The following is a 22,795-nucleotide window of genomic DNA, read 5'->3' as shown; positions in this document are numbered from 1 at the left end:
GGCGAATGCCCCGCTCAGAGGTCGCAGGTTCACTTCCTGTCTGTCAGGACCAAGTTGGGCAGAGTCCAGCGTGGAGCGCCGAACTGTCTTTATGATCTCTCAGTGCTTTAACCTCTCCGTCTCTCTTTTTCAGGCTATGTGGCTGATGCTGCAAAAGGAGGAGCCGGAGGATTTCGTCATAGCGACGGGGGAGGTCCACAGCGTGAGGGAGTTTGTGGAGAAGGCCTTCAAACATGTGGGGAAGACTATTGTGTAAGTGCACATACACAGTCTTATTTCATACGTGCATTTCTCTGTAACGGTTCTGTCATGTTTGAATAGCGCCATCACGGATAAAGCCAGCAATGTTTTCAGGCCCTATTGTGGAAACTTCTGTCTCCCTTTCAATGCCACATATCCGCTCACCTCTCATTCACCTCCCTCTTGTGTCGTAGAAGAAGTTGACATGTCGGTAAAGGTGTGCGACCGTGATGCGTGCTGTGTTGATTTCAAGAAAAAGGGAAAAAGAGACGTGTGGCATGTTTTGTCTGCGCGAGACGCTAAAGAAACAAACTGCACAAGAAATAATCAGGGAGACTAGAGGGGGACGGACAGCTGAGCCTTCCAGCAGCTGTGGGAAAATATTCCTTCCTCTTTTTAAGATTTGTGTCTTTCCAGGTGGGAAGGAAAGGATGAGAACGAGGTTGGCCGTTGCCAGGAGACAGGGGTGGTACATGTGAAAGTGGACCCGAAATACTTCCGTCCTACTGAAGTGGTAAGTCAGGTTTCGACCTTTGTTTGTGTGTGTCCAATCATTTCCTCCTTTTCTACTTTTCTTTGTGAGACATCAACGTATAGCACAAACAAATTCTCTTTCAATGCCATAATATCTTAGTTTTTTCCTAAACTAAGGCAATATTAATCCTCAAGTGTCTTTCTTAATGTGTTTTTTGCAACCAGCCTAGCCCAGGAACCTAATCTGTGTCCACATCGGCTGGCATATTATCGATTAGTGAAGGGATTAAGATTATTTAGTGTTCAAAAGAACTTATATTAGAAGTAGTATTATAATATAAGTAGAAGAAGTATGATAAAATGCTCTGTATGGAAAGCGTCATGAGATGACTTCAGTTATGATTTGGCTGATAAAGAGAAAGAAGTACGACCCCCTCCCTCAGTTTTACAGCGGGCACACGGCCTGAACACCTACAGCGTCTGGGCTACAGCTACAGCCGAGTCGACAGCAGTTGTCCCATTCATGTGTAAGCCCATAACTGACAGACCACCGTGATCGTCGCACTTTGTGCGCTTCACTTTAGAGATCTGTTGGAAACCAAAGTTTTTTTCCTCATCACTGCAGCCCAAGCTCACTTGTCACCTGTCAGCGATACCTCAGAGGGCCAGAGAGGGAGTTCAGCGTGTAGCCAATGAACTACAAATATGTTATACTTTATTAGTGCCATTTGTTTCAGTCCATTTCTGATTGCTTGCCTGCTCTGCAGTTTATCACCAGGACTACAGATTAAATCGATAAACTACAGTTAATGCTGCAGATAGAAATTAATAAGTGTCATTTCTATGTAGTTCATGACACGGCGCATATTTCCTGTTCTATATACCTGACCTTAACATGAATGTAACATATTTTCTCGGCATGTATCTGATTGCCGGTCATTGTGTCTGGAACCATACACTTATCAGCCATAACGGGTCCAGTTGACAGCCTCTGGCTGCTTATTGTATGCTTTTAAACGGCTGGAAACAAGCCAGTCCGCCTTTTTAAGAGTAATGTAGGCTGCATCCTGCCAGTTGGTGTTGAATGGGTGCTCATATTCAGGCAAACAACCTTGAAAAGTTTTCTCCAATAGTGAGGGCGAGTGTTGGATCGACTCACTTTAGCTGCCTTGATGACGCAGGAGAAAAATATCCGTGTCTTTTTTTAATTTGCTTCTGCACGAACAAGTTCGCCTGTTTTATAACAGCTGCGAGCATCCAAACCAAAAAAATGAGCCATCATATTATCCCTCAGCCTCTCTCTTGGTGTGAAGGGTCTCTGATATTCAGGAGGCCTTTCTCTCAACGCTGTGGCCCGGAGGTATTGTGGCCGCTCCCCAGGGAGGGTGTTGGGTTACCCAGGGGTGTTGTGGCCGAGATTAGCTGTCAGGTTCTCAGTTTAAAGCCAGGAGCGTCCCATTGCTGAGCTTTGGCCTGGCAAGATTAGAGCTGAGATCCAGTTGAGTGACGGCTGAGGATTAGCATGGAGGCCCTGCTGACTGACTGCTGATGCGATGGAAGCTGCGGTCCCACACCTGGGCCTGTATTCTTTGTGCTTGTCGGCTCATTCATTCACAGTCTTAACCCTGAATCCGTACTGAAAACTACTCAAGACACTGGTCCAATCAGCAAAGACACAGGTCAGTGTCTTTCACAAGAGCTTTTTGTGACACATCAACAAATGGACAATGTGCCCCGTAGTGTTGATTCCTACATAATGTGCTGACATGTGATCGGGATGGAACAAACCAGTCCAGAAACTCAAGAAACGTTTGTTTCTATTTCCCTGGACCTACATTTGTTCTTTGAATCTGTAGTTTTAGTTTAAGTTGTACTAACAAAGCTATAGTAGCAGAAGCGTCACGTGTCGTAGGGTCAATGCTTTGCTTTGCATCATGTTGTAAAGGTGTTACTCTTTTTCCTGTGACTTTATAGGCTGCAGATTTTACTGCACAGGGTTGAAATGTGGTTCTTGGCTCAGCATAACTTAATGAAATCTCGACCACGTTAGCCAAGTTTCACTAAGTGCCCACAGTGTCAGCCTCTCACAAACACCGTCTCATCTCAGCTGCTTTCGAAGCGTCATGGAAACTGTTGCAAACCAGCGCTACCAGATAATTGACAGTTTTGAATATGGTGGCTGCCAGGCTGAATATTTATGCTTCTGTATGAGTTATGGGACAAACTGCCTTTTTAAGGATTGATTCATCCTGCAAAGAATTACTCAGTACTGACGGATGTGGTTTAAAGTTTGTTGGTGTGACAACGGAGGCTCAAACCACGTTATTTTACAAGCGACTCTACTTTGCATGCGCGTCCCGCTGGTTCACATGTGGCGTAAACCTAAATATTTACCATGAATGTGTAAACAGGATAAAAATGAATCTGTTTTCAGAAGTTTGCGACATGCTCTACTGCACATTTAAAGCCATCATTATTTTCTGACTCGAACCAACTGCTCCAAACAACCATGCAGCCAGTGACTCGGGCTCCAACACTATCTCCTCCACCTGCTAGAATGATTATTTCCTCTCTGGTCCAACCTCAGACTGCAATCTGACTTTGTTTGGTAGGCTCGATCTGAAGTTTATTTATGTCTGCAGAGACGTGGAAAGATAAGATTCTGTTATGGGCAAGTTTTTTTTTTTAAAATGTTTTTGAAATTGAGGCCAGAAAATTAGAGATAAGCGAAACAGACCTGCTATGTTTACATCAGGGCTTCAGCTAACAATTTTATTTTTGATTCAGTGTAAGAAATATCTGAGAATTCAGAGAAACATCCAGGTTAAGTCTTCTTGTTTTGCCTGACCAAACATCCACAACCCAAAGATTTTATATTACAGAGAAAAGCAGAAAGAAGTTTCTGACTTTTCAGTGAATGAAGTCGAATAACCAGCAGTTTCTGTTACTTGGAAACACATGTAGCTCAGGGGGAACGGCAGGTAAAGATCGCAGGGATATAAGGAGAGGAAGGCGGCTCGGTTACAGCTCGTGGTTTCTCTGCTCTGTCTCACTGTCTCTTTATTTCTGTGCTAAGGTTTAAAGAGACTGAAGAGTGTTTAACCTCTGACCTCTTCAGACAGGAAGTGACTGACATCAGGCTCACAGCTCAGCATTGTGGCTCTCCTGAAGTGGAAATACCTGTCATCGAGTGTGTGTGTGTGTGTGTGTGCATTAAGAATTCAGCTGACTCAGACTCTTTTGTTGTTTTCAGTTTAGGCGCAAGAAGATTCGGGTCCGTTTGGGGGCCTTGTGTGCAGATGTGCATGCGTGTGTGGCTGAGAGGGGTCCTCGGGCTGTATGCTAATATATATGTAATTCATCATTATCCCTGTCAGTGTGTGTGTCTGACATGAGTTCATTTATCTCCCCAGCCCCTTGGGACAGAGCCAAGCAACCCAGGAGGGGTGTGAGGGGAGGTTAAATATGCAGGTGTGCGTCACATGTGGTGCAAGTATGTGTGTGTGCACTTTTCTTTGAGTATAACATTTCCCGAGGCAGGCGAGGTGACGGAAAGTTTGTCTGTGGTCATGGTGGAAGCTGTTTACTGGATGTGAAACATGCTGGTTATTAAAAAAAATAATAAGCTGCCACCATTATCCGAAGATGTGGAAAGCGAAGGACGTGCGGTTTGAAGCTGTCAGGGTTGTTTTGAATAAAGCTACAGGTACATTTCTAACTGATCCAACTGTCGTGGCTGATGTTAGTTTCCATTGTATTGGCTTAACAGAGCTGTCAGTCACACTTGTTTCTGCCAGCGCTGAGGTTTGGCCCAGGTGAGCGGCCTCGGCCTCAGTCTTTCGCAAAGGTGTGTCGCAGTGTATTTTGCTCTAATAGTTTTGGTTGCCAGGTGACATACAGTGAAACGCCGTCGTGGATATTTCTGGATGCGATCAGAAAGCTTCCTCTGTCTGGTTCTCACAGTTGTTTTTAGAACTCATTGAGGGATTTACAAGGCTGGAAATAATCACCTCACTGTGTGTGAGATCCTTCTCTTCTCGACGTATTTCCATCACGAGAAGTCGAGCAGAGAATTTGTGAAATGGGAAAAACGTGTTGACTACAAAAAGCAGTTACAGGGGGAGCTTTAGTAATTTAGTATTGCACCATATAGTTGAGAGAGTTTCATGAGTCAGATTTCCAGAAGAAGGATCAAAATTGTTGCAACAGAGACTAGGATTTCCTGATTTTTACTGCGTGGGTCAAACACCAACTATGCTGGATCCTTCACTTCCTAATGGAAGGAATTCCAAAGTCTGACACTGAGAGCCCCGCTTTAAGATCAAATCGAATCCAATTCGCCCCCAACAAGCTCCTAATATCACCAGAACTGATTATACATCTCTACTTCATCTTAAACTTTGCTGCCTCGGTTCCTCTCGTTCCCTCCGCTCAAACTTCAACCTGAAATATTTATTGCAGATCTCAATTTGTCTGTTAGCACTTGCAGCATCCATGTTCACGTAGACCAGGGGAGTATGCACACTCCTCTGCATCGGTGTGTGTCTATGTGCATGTACACACTTGTGCGTGTCGGTGCTAATGCAGCCCGGCTGTCATACTTCCAAGTTCATGTGTCGCCACAGGGTATAAACTGTTGCGAGTTGAGTGATGGCTCTGCGGCTTTTGTCCAACCTCTCATGCGGAGGTGGGGTAGAAGTGGTGATAAATGGGAAGTTGTCTCTCAATCTGTCTTTATCTTACGCTGTCCCATCACTGTTCACACAACTCATCCGCTGTCATTTTCTCAGCACACCCTCTCGCGCTGTTTTGCCCTTTTGCACCTAATTTCTACGTCTCAGTCACAGCCACGCAACAATTATTGGTCCGGGCAACGCAGGAATGCCCTTCTAGGCCAGATTATCCTCCTAAAAAGCAGACAGACAGTTGCCCCCTTTGTCACCTACCACCCACTTATCGAAAGCAACACGGATTATTGTGGGACAGCAACAACGTTCCACTTTCTCATCGAAAGTGTACGAATGCGGTTGCGGTTTCTTGAGGAGTGAGGGGGAAAATGAGCTCCCGGATAATCCACAAAAACTTGACCTCATAGATGACCAGATTTTCCATAATAAGGACTTTGTTGTGGCAACAGCAACGCTCCCAGTGTGACATGTTTTCAGCGTTCCACTCTATCTCTATTGATAAAATCTAAGAGCCATCTTCACTTATTGACAGATTGGAGAGCGTTTACGAGCTGTCCGTGTCTTGGCAGCTCTAAGGCCGGCTAGCCAGAGGCACCTCTGCTTGAGTTCCAAGGTGGAACTGTTTATTTATTATTGTTATTTTTTAATTAATCAAATCATTTTTTAAGTTGTACAGAAATAGTAGTAACTGCCCATCCTTTGTCCCCAGGGCCCAAAGCGATACAGAAGCTTGATAAATGACTCCAAAGAATAATCAATCAAGATTGTTTTTGTAATTTTCCATCAGTTCATTAATTGACTAATAGTTTCACAACAATATTACTACATAATCATCACACTGTGGTTTACAGTTGAATGAGTGCGAGGCTGTTGATTTTCCTGTTGTGTTTTGATTGACAGAGAGGAATCACCATCAGCGGTTCCCATGTATCAAGAACTCCAAATATAACGTTGGCTTTGTTGAAGTCACGTACGAGCATTCCCTACTGTGCGCGTCACGTACTGTCAATACATGACTGATCATTCTTTTGTTTTAAACATGCAAGTTTATTCTTGCGCTGCACAAACGAGTGTGCAAAGCAGGAGTGCTGCACACCATCGCCGCTGCACGGCCCTGTGAGCACGCTGCATACACATAAACAGACACAGTTTGTGATATCAGGTTAAGGGTTATCTTTGTGTTCATGCAAAGAGAGGGAACACACTGATTAAATAAATCCTGCTCTTATCTGTGCTCTGACCCCACGCAACATCCTTCCCCTGCAGCAGACCATCTTCCTGCTGGTTCGCGGCGACGTTGTTTGTTATTTATTGGCATTTTCCGAATGCAAAATTTCACATTTCTGCACTCTGCATAAGAGCGATAACTCTAAACTGTCGTGAGAGAAACTGGTGTGAAGTTATTCATGGCACGGCACATTCACACCTGTGAGTTGTTGCCCTGACTTTTTATTATTAAAATATTTTTTTTAATCCAGGCTACAGGTGAGAATCAAAAGCATCCACATGAAGCTAAAAATAGCCCTGTTGACACACCACACCTCGGTGTCTGTCAACCGCTTGCCTGTGAGTACGTGTCCATGTCTTGATTTCTAAAGTTCCTTCTCGCTTCGGATGACTGTCATTCCAGCAGTGAGATTTGCGTAACCGATTCACCAGAAATACACTCTGCCGCATGTTCTTATATGTCATCAGTCCTGTCGTCATCGTATGAGGAGCTCAGACAATGGTTCCAGTGATCCAGGGGAATAAAGACAGTGGGTGTTGTGGTAACCTTTTTTTTATGACTGTTGGCAAGTGGAGTCAACCCACCTGTTGAGGTAATCAACATAACAAAGACACACCTGACTGATCCGGTTACTAAATAATGTTTTGCATTGTCAAGCTTTATTGAATTTAAAGGACAATTCAACCCTCATCCACTCGAAACACAGTTAGATATCATCACCGCTGTGTGTGAATGCATTCCTTGTGGCTTTGTGATGAAGTGTTGTGACCTGCCTTCAATACTTCAGTTGGTGATGTCATGAGTCTCACAGAGCCTCCTTTGATTGCTCCTACAGACGAGCCCTGAACAGAACAAAGGTGGACACGGGACAAAAACCTGCTAGCTGGTTTGCAAACAGTGTGTTAGTGAAATCCCCAATTAGAGCCCTCATATAATAGGTAAAAAGCTCTGACATGCACATGCACACAAACAATGCAATTAGTCTAGTTCACGCTGAGGTTGCGTGGCACAAGTACAGCGAGAAATTCAAGAAAATGCACCACATGAATCAGTTTTTCCACGTACTGCGTGCGCATTGAACAGCCCCTATAACTTCATCACACAGAAATATGCCTGACCTTAAGCAGCGTTACGCTCATTGTCTCAGCTCCGGAATTGCTACTATTAATGCCAAGGAAAACAACAGTTCTAAATACTTCCACGCCAATCATCACAGTTTAAGACGAGGATGTCATGATCCAATTTATTTTGGCTCCGATCCCATTCAGAGTCCTTTTAATACAAATGAAACCCAATAAAACTTATTTACATAGCAACAGAAAAGACTAATTGCTGATTAAACGTGTGTTTTATCTGAGATAACAGGTGTGGCATTACTGACTTTGGCACGCTTTAAATTTCGTCTACGTGACACAGATACTGAAGCTTCAGATTCTCAGCTGATTAGCTTTAATTATAACAGGCTTCTGAAACTGACGTGACACCGTCTGCTAAAGAGAAGACGTCTGATTTATGTTGGAGCTAGTAGAAAAACTCGTAGTCTTGTCCACTCGCCAGTTCTGTATTCTTGCTTTTTTTCCTCATGTTGTGTGCTGTGCAGAATGGAAACCATGTTGACTGTAAATTGTGATTTTGTCCCATGTGCTGTAATTGAAATGGACTTGGTTGGACTGCTTGCTTTCGAAGCAGCAAACCCCAATCAAGCGTGTACGTGCACATCTTCTGCCACGTATTGTCCCGAGGCACTGATGTGAAAAATCGATTTTAATTAGTTTAAACTTTAGTTGTTTTCTTTTTCTTATCCCATTTCCCGACTGACTTTGCAGCTGACCACACTGTCCTGGCGTCTGTCACAGGATGACTTTAATACTTGAATAGATTTTTTTCATTGGAGCTTTGTTATGCATAATGTGGTTTGCAGACTAAGAAACTTGTTTTTGAACAATGCTGGGTTAAAAACAGTCATTAAAAAAAGCAACCGCAACTGCACCCCCTGCTTGTTTGGACCTTAGAGGTAAATGTAAAATGAAAGTTCAGTTGTGTACAGATAGTACTGCTGAAATGATTTGTTGTTGGATTTTAAGGGATTTAATTACCACAGGGTTTTATTGCTGCACCCAGTTACTTACAGGGCACAACATATCTGATTGCCTCGGTTGTCAACAACAAGAAATGAGGCCACTCTCATACTTGAACCCCGTTGAGTTTCACCTTCAACCTTCAAGTGCGTTGGAGCGCATGTTTCTTCAACGCTTTTCAGCCTGGAGCATTGATGCAAACCCACAAGACTTTATTTAAACTGCTAGTCAAGGTCTCGGGGACTCGAGAGGTATAAAACATGTCAGGTAAAACTGTGGGCATGACAAGCCTGTATAAACTCACACGACAGCTTGAAAATTTCCAACTGATGTTACGGTGCAGCCATGAAAACATGGTGGTTTGAATAATTCATTCAGTGTAAGCGTCATATAGTTTCAATGAAGTGTTGGAACAGCAAGCCGAGACATAATACATCTCATGCAATGTGGAAAAAAACTGTTTTTTTTTTCATAAAGTCAAGGCTGCTTAAGACGTATGTTTAAGGGGGAAAATGAGAGTTTGCAAATTTAAAGCTAGATTATCCAGCGAGCTAGTGCCCCCAACCTTTATCTTTGAGTATGCACTCCAAAGAAACGAGCCTTAGTTTTATCGTTCACTTGATATGATCACAGTCAGTGAACAAGTAACAGTAGTCGAGGAAAAAGACATAACAGTCAACTGTTTGTACAGTCTTTTGAAGATCTGAAGTTTGATTTGATACCGAGCTATAACTCTTCATCGAGCCACTGAATCCTAGAGAGCGGGTTCCAGACTATGACAAGTTGCAGCATACTGACACCTTTTAAAGTCAGTATGGTGTCTTTTGTAGCAGCAGACATGAGGTGCTTGGTTCTCAGGCCTCGTTGAAGGAATAGAGTTGGTGTTGGGTTTCATTTGACTCCATGCAGGCGGTCCAGACCTCATAAATCTACTCCCAGGATCCTTGTAGCGCTGTCTCCACACACAGAATGAGTATTGCAGTTTCTCTGATTGGAAGACGATGAGACGAGCTCTGTTTGAGTCAAGTGTCTTTTCAGCACATATTGTATAACCCTTTCCTCTTGACCCCACCTTTAATTCATACCGATTACTGCTTTTACTTTGTGAAAGTGTACAATAATGGTCGGCGACTAACGCACAGACGCAGTGAGAGACGGCAACCGTAGGGTCAGATCTCACTATGGAGCAAATTCTTCATCCTTACAATGAGAAAAACAGGTATGGCCCCACATACATATGTGTGTGCTGCTGACATAATGACTCCTGGCAAGCAGTAACTCATACACTTCTGTCCCCGTGCCCCAGAGAAGATTTAACAGTTGGCCTGTTTTGTTGCGTAATATCTGCTACTTAATGAAGCCTGAAATATGGTGGCTATTTCAGAGTTTCCCAGTATTAGGTTGGAATTCTCTTTAGGCGTCCTGTTGAGAGCTTTTTCAAAGCACAGGAGGCTCTTGAAACCATCAGCTGCTACTACTTCTTCAAAAAAAAAGCAGTTCTTTTACAATGTGGCTCTTATTTTCATTCTTGTGGCCATTATTCCTTTGGGTTATTGTAGCATTTATAGCAGGTTAATTATAGAGCTGCGATGCCAAGGCGACACGGCAAGACAAAGCGAACAACATCCAGACTTCCTCCTAAAAGTCAATGAGTAGAATCATGAATTGAAGTGCAGGAAATAAAGTTTTACAGATGTATCTTGTCTCAAAATTACATAGCTCAATGTAATAAAAAAATAGTGAAGAGTGATGGAAGATCTGCTGCGTTCTGTCCCTTATTTAACCCTCATTTCTGCTCCTTCTCTCAGAAAGTCAGCTTTATGTGCAACTCCCAAACAAAGCCACCACTGCTACCTCCCGTGGTGTCGTGGAAGCGTGATTGCAACTTTGCCTGACAAAATTGTCAAGAGCAATGAAGAAGAGAAACCCTACTGTTAGACTCTGGTTTGGACACAAACGTTTTTATCCTGACCGTTGGTCCAAAGCTGCCGAATCAGATTCAACTTGGAAATTTCAAACTGCGGTGCAGCCAAAAAGAGAATAAACCATGTTTTTAACCCAATTATCGAAACCAGTTTTTACCTGATGTGAAAGTTAAAGCTTTCCCAATCTGTCCCTCGTGATCATCCGTTGCTTTCCAAAGATTTTTCAAGGTTCAGATCTGACCTTCTGGATTTGCTTTGGTTGTACAATGCATTGGACTGTTACACTTCTGTTACAGTATATGCTCTTGGTAACTGAGTCTTATAATGAATCCACTTGGCTCCACTGTATGTAGCTGGATGCCGAATCCAACAAACAGAAATCCAAAAAAAATCCATCATTGACGCGGAAACATTTTGGGCAAAGATTTGCTTGAAACATCCTTATTATTAATCTATCAGTTTGTTAGAGTATGTTCCTGTCATGATTTCTAACTTTTTAAATGAGAATTTGTCTAAAATAATCATTTTTTATTTCCTTCAGAGGTTTAATGACTCATTACCGAAGCAGTAAAATTAGTAACTACACTATTATCATAACCAGAAGGAAAGATGTCCAAAAAGCCACAAACATAGCACCGTGCTCGTGAAATAAAATGGAATTTTCCTTTTAAGGGATGCAAGACTGTCACAAGATTAATTAGTCCGAGTCAGTGACCTGCCAAGATGGTGACCTGCTAAATATGTTGAACTGGATTCATAGATCTGATTTCACTAAGGCTGTAGACTGAGTTATTCACCTTTATTTGTCACTTATCATTCAGTTAAATATGGTTTTGGACAGTGTGGGCCTGTCTGGTCAGGAGGGATAGGAATGAGCAGCTATTATTATCCTGCTTTATGTCTCTGGCAGTGTAGTGGTGTCAGTCAGAGGCCGGCGGTGGGAGCCAGGGGGCCGGTTAGTACTGCTGGCTCTCTGAGGTGCTTCATCTCGGGGCCGAGGCAGCGAGAGACCTCTAACTGAACCGCAGCCGTTTGGATGGAGAAGTGCTGAGCCAGCAAAGTCCGCCCATTTCACTGGGTGGAGTTCCTATACTGTACTATAGGTCTTAAAACAAGAAGAGGTGGCGGTCGGCCGTGAGCCAGCATGACTTTATTATAGTGCAAACATCGTCCCAGAGCTCAGATTCACACATCATTGTCAATTATTTTGTTTTATTCCGCACTTGTTTCTCAGCGGCAGTAGTTAGCACCAGCATCTGTGATCAATTTGCGCGATTTATGTGTCACAAATTAGCCTGTGTTTTAAAAGCAGCATGTGTCTTTGTTTCACCCTGTCGTATTGGGGTGTTGGCGAACAGACTGAGCTCCAGGATTCCTCAGATTCCTCTCGGTAGAAGCCAATGATAAGGGGAAATGCGAGGTAAGGAGAGGCCTTAGTGTTCTGACAGCAGTCTGCCTCGTTGATGGATTAAGGTGAATGTTTGAACACCAGACAGACATAAAGAAGCAAATGGCTTTTATGAGCAGCAAGATTTATCCGTTGAACAAGCTTTGTCGAGCCCCGCCGGCTGAATTTATGGCACTTGACACACGAAATGGGCTATCAGCGGTGAGTTTGGATGTTTGGCAGAGGTCCGTGGTACTTTCACACAAAGGAAGCATGAAATATTAGCATTATTTTAAAAGGTTTCCGTATATTAGGGAGGAATTGGGAGTCCTTTTCCAAGATGGTTCACATTAAAGCCATTCACGTTTCTCTTACCTGGAATTCTGCTGTCTGGAAAGAGCCTGGCTCTCCGTTGCTCTGGATGGAAAATGATAGAGGACGATAAAAGACAAGGTTGCAGAAGTGGTCGCACATTTTCACTCGTGGTTAAAATTTGTCAGTGTCCATTAGAGCTTGTCAGCCAGTTTCCATGGATATTTCAATATGTTTCTCAATGCATAAAGACCTGGAAACTTTTCAGAATGATCTCACACATTAAAATAAATAGACTATTAGACTACTTGAAAAATCTTTGCCCTTTGTCCTTTTAATATTAAATATCTGCTTATTGAGTCTCAGTGTGATATTTATGTTTTGTAATCAAATGATTGTGCACATCACAGCGTTCATGTAATGGTTTCCTATAATGTTTTATATAAAAAACATCACTGACAGAGTGGTCTGCTGTGACCGGGAGGTTTGGACAGACTTTGGACATCCTCTCCTTCTTGCCAGGAGTGATGTATTTAAGCTTAAAGTGCAGTTTTAAAACAACAGCAGGTTGGAAAACTTGACATGGAAATGGAGGTAAAGCATCCGTTTCATTAACCTGAATCAGTTCCTCTCATTGTTATGGATCTGCTTGTGCTGTTTGATGGTTCATTTGCTGCCAAGACTGTGAATTAAGGACTGGAACGTAGTGTTATGAAGATATTTGCATCGCTCTTTTCCTTTATGCTTTTATGGATTTCAAAGACGCATCAGATGTGTGTGTTCTCTCCTCTATGAGCCAAACTGCAGTACCCCTTTCTATTTGCCGAGACAACAGATATCTTGATTTTGAATGCAAAATCTGCAGAGAAGAGACCAAAATTTTGGCATCTGGTTTCTGGTTTTTAACCGAGTTGTATCGACCAGTCGCGTGTGAGTGGACTTTGGTTGCATGCAGGTAAAAAAATCCACGTTGAGAGCAAATGAGGTAGAATACATTGACCATAATGCAATCTTGGAACCTTCTTATGAACCGTCTTAACCTGCGTTCATATGCAGATACTGTATATGTTTATAGAGATCAGACGTTGCTAATCAGTCTTAAGAGGAAGGCTTGGCCTGGATATCACCTGAGTGTAAAGTAGATGCTACAGGTGGCTGCAAAAAACTGGAAACGCCTTATTTAGATCCAGTGTTTAGTTTATCTGAAACATGCCGGGTCAACATGGAAGACTGCACATAGACTCACGATGGTTCTTATTTCCAGGTGGGATATTCTTAGTTTGGTGCACATGTGGATAAGCTCTCCAACTGTGTGAATGAATATTTTTCTTGTCCTGCAAATCTATGCTCAGAAATCAGCTTTCAACTCGGCTTATTTTCCATTTATGTCCGTTCAGTTCATTGAGCCAAAAAAAGGTGTTTAGAGTGCAGGGTTTCATCTCGTCATGGCAACGACAGCTTCCTTCTACTGTTTGGCAGTACGTTCGTCATGTCAGCGCTCAAATTTTCATAGGGCCTGCTTATCTGATGATGGAAAATCAGGACTTCAACTTCCTCTCTGATCGTTTACACAAAGCATCACTCTCCCTCTCTGTGTGAAGCCTCTCTCTCTCTCTCTCTCTGCTCAGCTCACTCAAAAAAAAACATTATACCAAAGTTTATAGTACATAAAGCAGTTAAGTATACAATGCAATGAGTATGTTAAGAAAGAAGAGATTACAGAACAAACTATAAATCTCAGCAGGTCTGGTTTCATGTAAGCATCTAAACATGTAGGGATTACGTGTGTGTGTGTGAGAGAAAATGATCACCTGTCAGTTTCAGTGACATTAAGCTCGTGCTCCTGCGTTTGATTGAGAGTCAAACTGTAATTAAAAGGAATTATGTACTTGAGGAACCACAACATGATCAAAAGCAGATTTGTGTGTCAGGGAGAGCACGATCATGCACAGTTCACCCACATGCACATGTTAGGCCCGGGTGCGTTTTTTTCTTTCAGTGTAGAAGCTCTGATTTAAAGCACTGCTCTGCTGTCAGCCATGTGTATATCATACTAAGTGGATTGTTTGACTCGTATTCTCTTTCTGCCGATCGGCCTCATGTATCGAGCTGCAGAGCGGAAGGAGTCGCTTGTTATAGAGGTATTTTGAACCGGTGTTAATTTACATTTAAATGTTTGATTTTAATGATACCCCCCGCCAACATAGAAACACATGGCTTTGCTTGTTTACCACAGGTTTATGTTATATGACCAGAAAAATCTCCCTGAAACCTGGCATGCCATTGCCATCGCAGAACGACTAATTAGTGGACAGAGCTTCCAGGTCTGTAAAGTAAAGGCAACACAGGGGTGTCTTAAACCTGCATTCTTTCTAATATCCAGCAGGAGGCATCTCCATTTGCAATTAAAGAAGTGCGGTTGTATTGCGTCTAACAAGGAAATAAACAGGTTTCCCGTGACCTCGGTTGCTAGTTTAAAGTCTTCTTTCGCACACGATGTTCATATTAGACTAAAAGAGATGATAAAACAGGGTCACTAAACCGTCAAACCAGGCAGTTCTGATCAAATTTTGAATCAATATTTTGCCGATTTCTCTCTTCAATGTTTTGAGAAACACATTTTTAGTCAACTGGAGTTGTAATACGATAACCAGGCAGTACGTCACCCACCAGCTCCACGCTCACGTCTAAATCTGGTCTCTTCTGTCTCCAAAAAGCCAAGACAGCAACCTCCGTAATCTCGTTGTCTCCAAACTAATAGGTGACGTCACTTTGAGTTTATATTTGCCCAGAGCCCCGAAATGAGCTCATATAACCTGATTGATGTCAACCGTGTGCTCACTGTTGGCGACGTACGCAACAGACTTTTGCACTCTCTTTCACTTACTTTGTCTTTTCTACTATGATGCAATCTGGAAAGATTCATGTGCTAAATTTTGGCACCGCGTCAAAGGTTGAATGCCGGCAGTGTAATGTGACTGGTCAAGCGTCACATTACAAACAAACAAAACTGTATGATGGGAATACAACACACAGCCAAACAGTGCAGGCACAAGATCAAAGATTCCACAAGATTATTTAAAAAATCTATTTTTACAAAGTGTGCAGCAGAGCAAAGCGAGGCCTCGGAGTGTTTATTTTACAGTATACAAAGTTTATCTTGTTGTGTGTATTCATTGTCCCATACAGAAATGCAATTAAGACACTTAAAACTGCAGTTAATATCAGTTATGAGAAGCATGACATGTTCAGTTCCTGTTCCTGTGGAAAAGGCCTAGCTGTCTATATACAGAATATGAAAAGGACCTACTACTTCTGAAACCCTAGGAGCCCGAAATAGCTCCTGCTGCTTCGCAATATTATTGTAAAATGGGTGGTTTTCTTAGCAGGAGGTCATCACAGGCTCATTACCTCCCAGTAACCCGATCCTCTGCAGCGCTAAAATATAGACTTCAACCGGGGTGTAACAGAGACACACCAACACAATGACACAAAGGGGCCAGCAGTGTTTTAAACATGTTTTTTAACCATGTCCAATTCTTTATGTGAGTGCTCCCTGGGATCAGAGAACTGTCTGTCAAGGGGACACTAAAACGATGTGTGGGTGGGAGAGAAGACAGAGGGTTTCCGACGGATACCACTCCCTCGCCACGCGTGAACTGATGTGAATTTAGGTGACAGGAGGCTTTAACCTCTGGGAAAGGATCTGGAAGGGGGAAAAGGGACGGAGAGGGCTGAAAAATGGGATTGACCTATAACCTTGGAGTCGGTAATGCGATCCTGGTATCTCTATTGTAGAAGCAGAGGGGTGGGGAGGAGGTCACCAGGGGAAAGGGAAGGTAGCAGCCACGCCGCACTGCTGATTAGAACTTCCTGTGGTCAGCCACAGCTCCGCAGCTTGGAAACACACAAATGTACGCGCACACGCACACACCGCACAAGGATACGTTTCAGACAAACAGCACAATGACATATGTGTGTGGAACAGCACTTTGAAAACCATTTGACAGTGAAGTCAGGATCACAACATATCTCATGTTAGGCAGGGCAGGACTGCAACAATATTGTGTAATCTGGAGAAATTAGCAAATATCCAACAAAATAGCCGAGCCAAGTCAAAATGGAAAACAATCAAGATACCACAAACACAATGTCACCCTGATGAGCAATGAAAATCAAGATTAAAGTTCTCGAAACTGTTTTTTTTGTCTTTCAGTTCAGCTCAGTTTAAGAGCTCTTTTTGCTGCTTCACACCTGATGGTGATGAACTTCACCACGAGGTTGTAACTCAAAAGGCTTTCACACCGCCTCCAGCGAGTAGCTCTGAGCTGCGAGGTTAAACCAGGTCTCCGCTTTGGCAGAGAGGCGTTTTAATCATCGCGTCTTCTGCAGTAAAGCCGAAACATTCCCGTAACCAAAATAAAGCTTACTGAACTTGTTTTACGACATTTCTAGGATGGAGTGACGTTTTCCCGATACAGGATTAGCAACCTGCAAGTGTGACAATCAGCCGCAACTTGACAGAATCAAAGACTGTCAGATCTAAAAACAAATGTTTTCATCATCTAACATCAGTTCTGGGCATCCATAGCAATACTTACCCAACTCAACACTTATTTTTCTTGCATCGCAGTCGTTACGATAAGTCGTGTCATCTGATCTGAGTTCTGCCAGTCAAATCAGCGAGAGACGTCAAAAACCGCAAGATACCACGATGGAAATTGACGCAACTTTACGTGGTCTGATCTACATGTGAACAGTTTATTTTCTCTCTTGACCTTTTATTGTTTTAAGCTCTTTATGGTTTCAAGAAAAAAAAAATGAAAGTGAGAGCTTATCTGCAGAGAACGCTACAGTTCTGAAGAAGAGCCGAGCGTCACTGATATCATCTGTGAAAAGGCATGCAAAACAGCCCGTGGATGTTGCGTCATCACTAACCTATAAGGATTTGAATAATGTCAGGGGAGGAGGACATGATTTATATTTTTGGATGGACATCTCTTCTCTATCCGTCTTCCCCTACTCTGCAAAAAAAAAAAAAAACATCCTCTGGAAAGGAGGAGATGGAGCACTACTTGTTCCTTTTTTTTTTTTTTTTGCAGTTTTGTCTGCAGTGAAAATCTTAAAGTTAATACAATCTTTAAAAGAAGATGCATCAGTTGATATTCGAGAAAACTCTCCACACTGATTCGATCAAAATAAAGTGCTCGGGCTCATGTCTGTGTGAAACCCTGCACACTAACACACCTCATCGTCTCACTCCTTCAGGTAAGAACTCAATCAGCTTTTACTAGCGCGGGTGGAGAGGTTGTGTTCTCAAGGGCAGAAACTTGACTCTACAGTGATTTATTGTTAAATTGAGCTGACTCGTTTAAGTTAGCCGTAATTGATGCCATAAAAAAAAAAAAAGGCTGGCCGCCAGCCAAAACTCTGTGTTGTGTAACGCCACGGGTTTGCCATGCGAGCTATCATACCTGAGAATATTAAACTACGCCTGAGCCGTGTGCCCTGATGTCTTCTTTGTGTTTCGAGCTCAGTAACTGAACCGAAAGAGCAGCGCTGGGATTCTAGGAGTTTGTGCAGGAGCTTTAGGAGAAAGAAAGATTGTGGATTGTATGTGAGAGTGTGTGTGTGTCTGGCAGTTTGGTATTTCCTGAAGGAGTTTCCTCCTACCGTCAGAGCGGAACCACCCTGGGCCCCTCGGCAGTCCAGCCCACAGACTGACCCGGTACTGCTCCCAGAGAGAAACACAGACATGGCAACAGTGTGCAGCCTCTTTTGGATATGAAGGTGTAGGAACATAGAGGAGCATTGATAAAGATGGTGACAAACAGTGGAGTGAGTTGTTATTAAAGGCAGGCACGTGTGGTCTCGCCAAGCCGAGGCACTGTCTCCAGTTCTGCTTCAGGCTTCAGGCGGCGATCCAGCGGCCTGAGAGTCTGCTTGTTTTCTGCGTTGCCCATATTCGCATGCTCCGCCGTTATATGCACTGCGATGTCAGCGTGGGTGATGGATAGATGTATCTTCGGCATCGTACAGCAATTCGTTGGCCTCGGCCTGCCCCAGAGATATCGAGGGAGCACCGGGGATCGCGGGCCAGGATTCCTGCGCTATCAGCCAGCCTTACTCGGCGCTGGGCCTGACGAGAGAAACCTGCCAGATGAGGTGGAAAGACAAGGGGGGAGAGAGGGAGAGAGCCTTGTTGACAGGGTGAGGGAGAGAAGGGTGAGTTATGTCAGCCCGTGTCTTTGCCCCCTAGTCCCAGCTGGGCTTGATTACCCAGAGTTCTCCACTGAGCAGCTTCGGTGGGGGGGGGCATGGCCACTGGACTGTCAGAGGAGAGAGGATCTGGGCAGGTTTTCAGACCTCAAACCCCGGGCTGAACTGGGACCAGTGCTTGCCAACACTGCTATGACATTTTTATAAATGATGCTGTTTTCTGTTTTGAATGCTGGGCTGTAATGTGAGGATTATGAGAACAAGAATAAAAAAAAAATCAATCTTAATAAATGAAGTTTAGGTTATCTCAGGCTCTGTGCGGCTTTTCTGAACATCAGTGTTTGGACTATATTTCCCATAAAGCCTGCTCCTTGTCCCCCCTACACATGTTGCTCTTCTAAGGTAGGACAATATGAATCGAATCCATCATAAAATGTCAATTTTGTACTTCCGTTACTAGACGCGAGTCTCCTTAGCTAGACTAGTTATCCAAAGAAGACAGTAGAGGAAAAGTATTTCATAAATTAATAGTTTCTGTACAGATTCGTTTGCTCTCACCACCAACACTGCTGGCTTTGCTCGATCTGCTGTGAGAAATTGGCATCCAAAGGCTCGTAGCTGCAGACAGATTTTTATTATTTTATATCATTTATTTGTCCAAAAATGCTCTTTTGATAGTGAACTCTGCCGTCCTCTGACAACAAATGAGTTGATACTAAATCGAGCATTCAAGTCTATTAAAATCCAAGTGTTGCATAGAATTCATGAAATCATGGTTGATTAAAATCTGTCAGATTATATTGTGCCAACAGTTACTGAAGTGTGGCTCCTATCCCTCGACTAGAAGAGAAATCCGACACGGCTTTGCCAGCCGGTGTGAAACAAGGCAACAATTATTTATTGATAAATTTAATTTTTGTTAAAATCTTCGGGATACTGTGATGAAGTGACGTCTGCTTGAGATGATGTCACAATCTGCACGGACGTCCATCTGGTGTCTCTGTGTGATCAGTAACCGAAGGACAAAACACGAGCAGAGCCAAGATTGGAGCCTTTGAGAATGACAGGAAAGGCAGGAAGGAAGAAAGGAAAGGAGGAAAGTGAGTGAGGGATGGAGTTTGTAACAGCGGCTGAGAGAGAGTCGCTGAGATTTTAATGTGTTTCTCTGCGAGAGTGTGTGTGTGTGTGTATATATATACGTGTGTGTGTGCGTCCCATAGAGCGCTATGTTTATAAATCAGAGAGTCAGGCAGTGTGTGTCTTGCAGGGCCGGTGTTTCCTGCAGTGTAATCTGAGTCTCTGGTGGAATGTGTGAACCACATCCGACTCCACTCCACTCGAGCCCCCGACTCACTCAATATCCCACTGTAAACAACCCGGCTCTGCCAGGGTTTCTGGAACGAGACAGGTAGAGTCGCTATACCCCGCAAAAAAAAAAAATAACAGCGTACAGGAAATGCTTCAAAATAAAACCCATCGAGTTGAGTGGTCAGCAGAAAGTCGGTCCTGGAAGGTGATATATCCAACTGCGACTTTCATTCACGGTGTTTTTCTGCCGCGAAACCTCTGTGACATTTTCTTGTGTGTGTGTGTGTGTGTGTGTGTGTGTGTGTGTGTGTGTGTGTGTGTGTGAGGTTTAGACCAGGAGGTTAATTGTAGTGTGACCTCTCTAATGTCTTTCCCTGGCTTGTTATCTTGATTGGGTAATTAATTCTGGTGCTGCTCTCTTCAGCTGCCCCAGTATTCACACACTCATATGTCTCTCTTACACACACACACACACACACACACACACACACACACACACTTTCGAACCCTCCTGAACTCAGGAGCCCCCACATTCCTGTAACCCTAAGGCTGCTCCGTCGCATTACTTTTCCTCTCTCTCCCACTCTCTCACTCTTGCTCAATTTATTTCTCTTTCTCACTCAGTCATTCTCGGAGCGAGCTCGTCCGTCATATCGTGTGCTCCCTCCTCGCCGCTTTGCTCAGCCCCGAGTGGTGGGAGAAGTATTCGGGGTCTACTTACACAAGAGCAGCAGCATCAGAATGTAAAAATACTCCCGAGTAAAAAGTCTGTTCACCTCTGGAGCTCCAGTCTGGTTACGATAATGTTGCACTGATCCAGGTCTTCACTTAAAATCTATTAAATGGAGCAATAAAGTTAAGCAGACAGTCGGGCAGGTTGTAAACAGGACAACAGGTCTTTATTGTCTGATTGTAAAGCCAAAAGTGAATGCTTCAGCGATGACGTTAATGATAACTCACTGCACAATTAAAGGCTTAGCCTGCAATTACAGCGAAACCGTTAAATCAATAAACTCTGACTAATGTTTACTACAAATATTTGCTTGTCTAATCATCTCACTGCTCGTGTTTGACCTGTTTTTAGCACGTTGCCGTGTTATCATAACCGACGTCGAAAGCAATAATAATAAAACTTGTGTCTGTCTGGGACCTCAGAGCTGATTGAACGATGGAGCAGACACATATTTAAATTTATTTGATAGTGCATAGGATTCATGTTATGTGTATTTTCAGACATATTCTCATGTTTAATAATTTGCTGGCAACTCTGCGGAGGGTCACAGACCACCTGTTGAAGACCCCGGCTTTAAAGTATCATCAACAAAGCGTTCTTACAGTATCAAAGGTTTCAGTACCCGTATGCAAAATGTCTCCCTTTTCAAAGTATTATCTCTTTGTCTAAGCGCGCTATACGTTCATTAGAAGTGCTGTATGTAAAGCAGGACGTCACAGATTGGAGATCAGATTCCAACCGTCATTTTGCATTCACGCTGTGCTGAAGCTTACCGCTCGTGCTCGCAGTGTGAGCGGCCTGGCTGCAGATGAAGTGTTCTGCAGCGTGAACCACAACCATTACCTGTGCAAGAACACACATGAAATGAGGTTCAGTGCATGCTGGGAACACTTTCCCACACACACCTGCAGTTATTTTACTTGATTATTATCACGGATGCATTAACATACAGGTGGAGCTTATTTTATCTTAAACTGTTAGGTAATCTATTACAGTTCTTAATATTTCTTTAGACCTTTTACGTGTATCATATGAAAGTCTTTATTTGTCTACCCGGCAAGTGGACCAAAAAAATGAAAATATTTAAAATTATACTTTCATGAGTCTATCCACTATAGTTGGAGTCTGCTCTCTCCCCCTTTTCTCTCTTTAGATTCCGGCCTGCGACCACTTCCTTCGAGCGACAGACAGCGCGCTGTTTTTCTCCCGGCTTTACCGCTCTATCACCGGCCAACAGACATAGAAAAAGAGAGAGAATTAGTGTGTGTGAGAGTGAAGGAGTGACTTCTCTCTCTCTCTCTCTCTACCACACACACACACTCTCAGGTTCTGACTCTCCCTGTTTGGGCACGATGAGAACGGCAGATTATTGTGGCTGATAAGATGAGGAATGCTGCTCAGAGAGGAAACGCTGTTTCTGGAGGAGATGTAGCCTATAGAAGACTTTTCCCTCCTCCTTCTCCTCTTCCTCCCCCTATATGTCATCCAAACCCCCCCCCCCCTTAACACCAACACTGGTCTTTTCCTATCCTTCTGATACAGATGGCAGGGCAAAGAAGGGGAAGGGAGTTAGGGATTGAAATCCATTGACCCAGGACCAATGGGCATGCCCATTCAAGCCTCCCTCTTTCTCCTGCTCGCCCTCCTCTTACCACGAAACAGAGCAACTATAGAGAAGTGTGTAGATTATCCAGAAGAGCTGGAGAAAGATGTTACTGTTGTCACTGCATTGTGTTGAGCTGGAGAAGGCCAAAGAAAACTTTCCTCAGATACCACAAGAGAGAAGTGATTTTTGTTTAAAAGATTATTTTTTCTGCGTGAGGTCAGATCAGCTTAAAAAATGAGACAGATTCAACGTAGGCAGCGTTGACAATAGCTGTGACGTTTTGAAATGATGTGTTCTCTTTGTGGTTCACGGTGTAATTGTTCTTTTTGTACAGTTTTGTACATTTATGGTCACAGACTCCACCTTCCTGCGCTCGTATTTTAAGTGCAATCCTACAAATTTTTCCAAAAAAGAGACAAAACACAAAATAAATTAGATCAGTTTGATTTATTTTATTATTTTAGATTTTTCTTCCCCAGAGTTTTCTGTGGATATTTTGTGATAATGTCGTTATCATGAATTCCTTTTGGCCATGATAATTGTGTGATGATATCATGACGGCTCTAATTCAGAGCTTATCACATCCAGGTATTTTAC

The 22,795-nt window shown here is 43.2% G+C and overlaps 1 protein-coding gene across 1 annotated transcript in view; it reads left to right on the top strand.

Moving 5' to 3' along the window:
• Positions 1-22,795, top strand: part of gmds (GDP-mannose 4,6-dehydratase) — a 164,297-nt gene that overhangs the window by 127,630 nt on the left and 13,872 nt on the right. Inside the window, exons 8-9 of the mRNA XM_027290046.1 lie at positions 134-252; positions 658-754. Coding sequence (XP_027145847.1) covers positions 134-252; positions 658-754 — 216 coding nt within the window. The remainder of the gene's footprint in view (positions 1-133; positions 253-657; positions 755-22,795) is intronic.

The sequence above is a fragment of the Larimichthys crocea genome, chromosome XVII, assembly GCF_000972845.2.
Source record: "Larimichthys crocea isolate SSNF chromosome XVII, L_crocea_2.0, whole genome shotgun sequence".
NCBI lineage: Eukaryota > Metazoa > Chordata > Actinopteri > Sciaenidae > Larimichthys > Larimichthys crocea.
The sequence above is the reverse complement of the archived record's forward strand: the minus strand, read 5'-3'. Positions and strand labels throughout refer to the sequence as shown.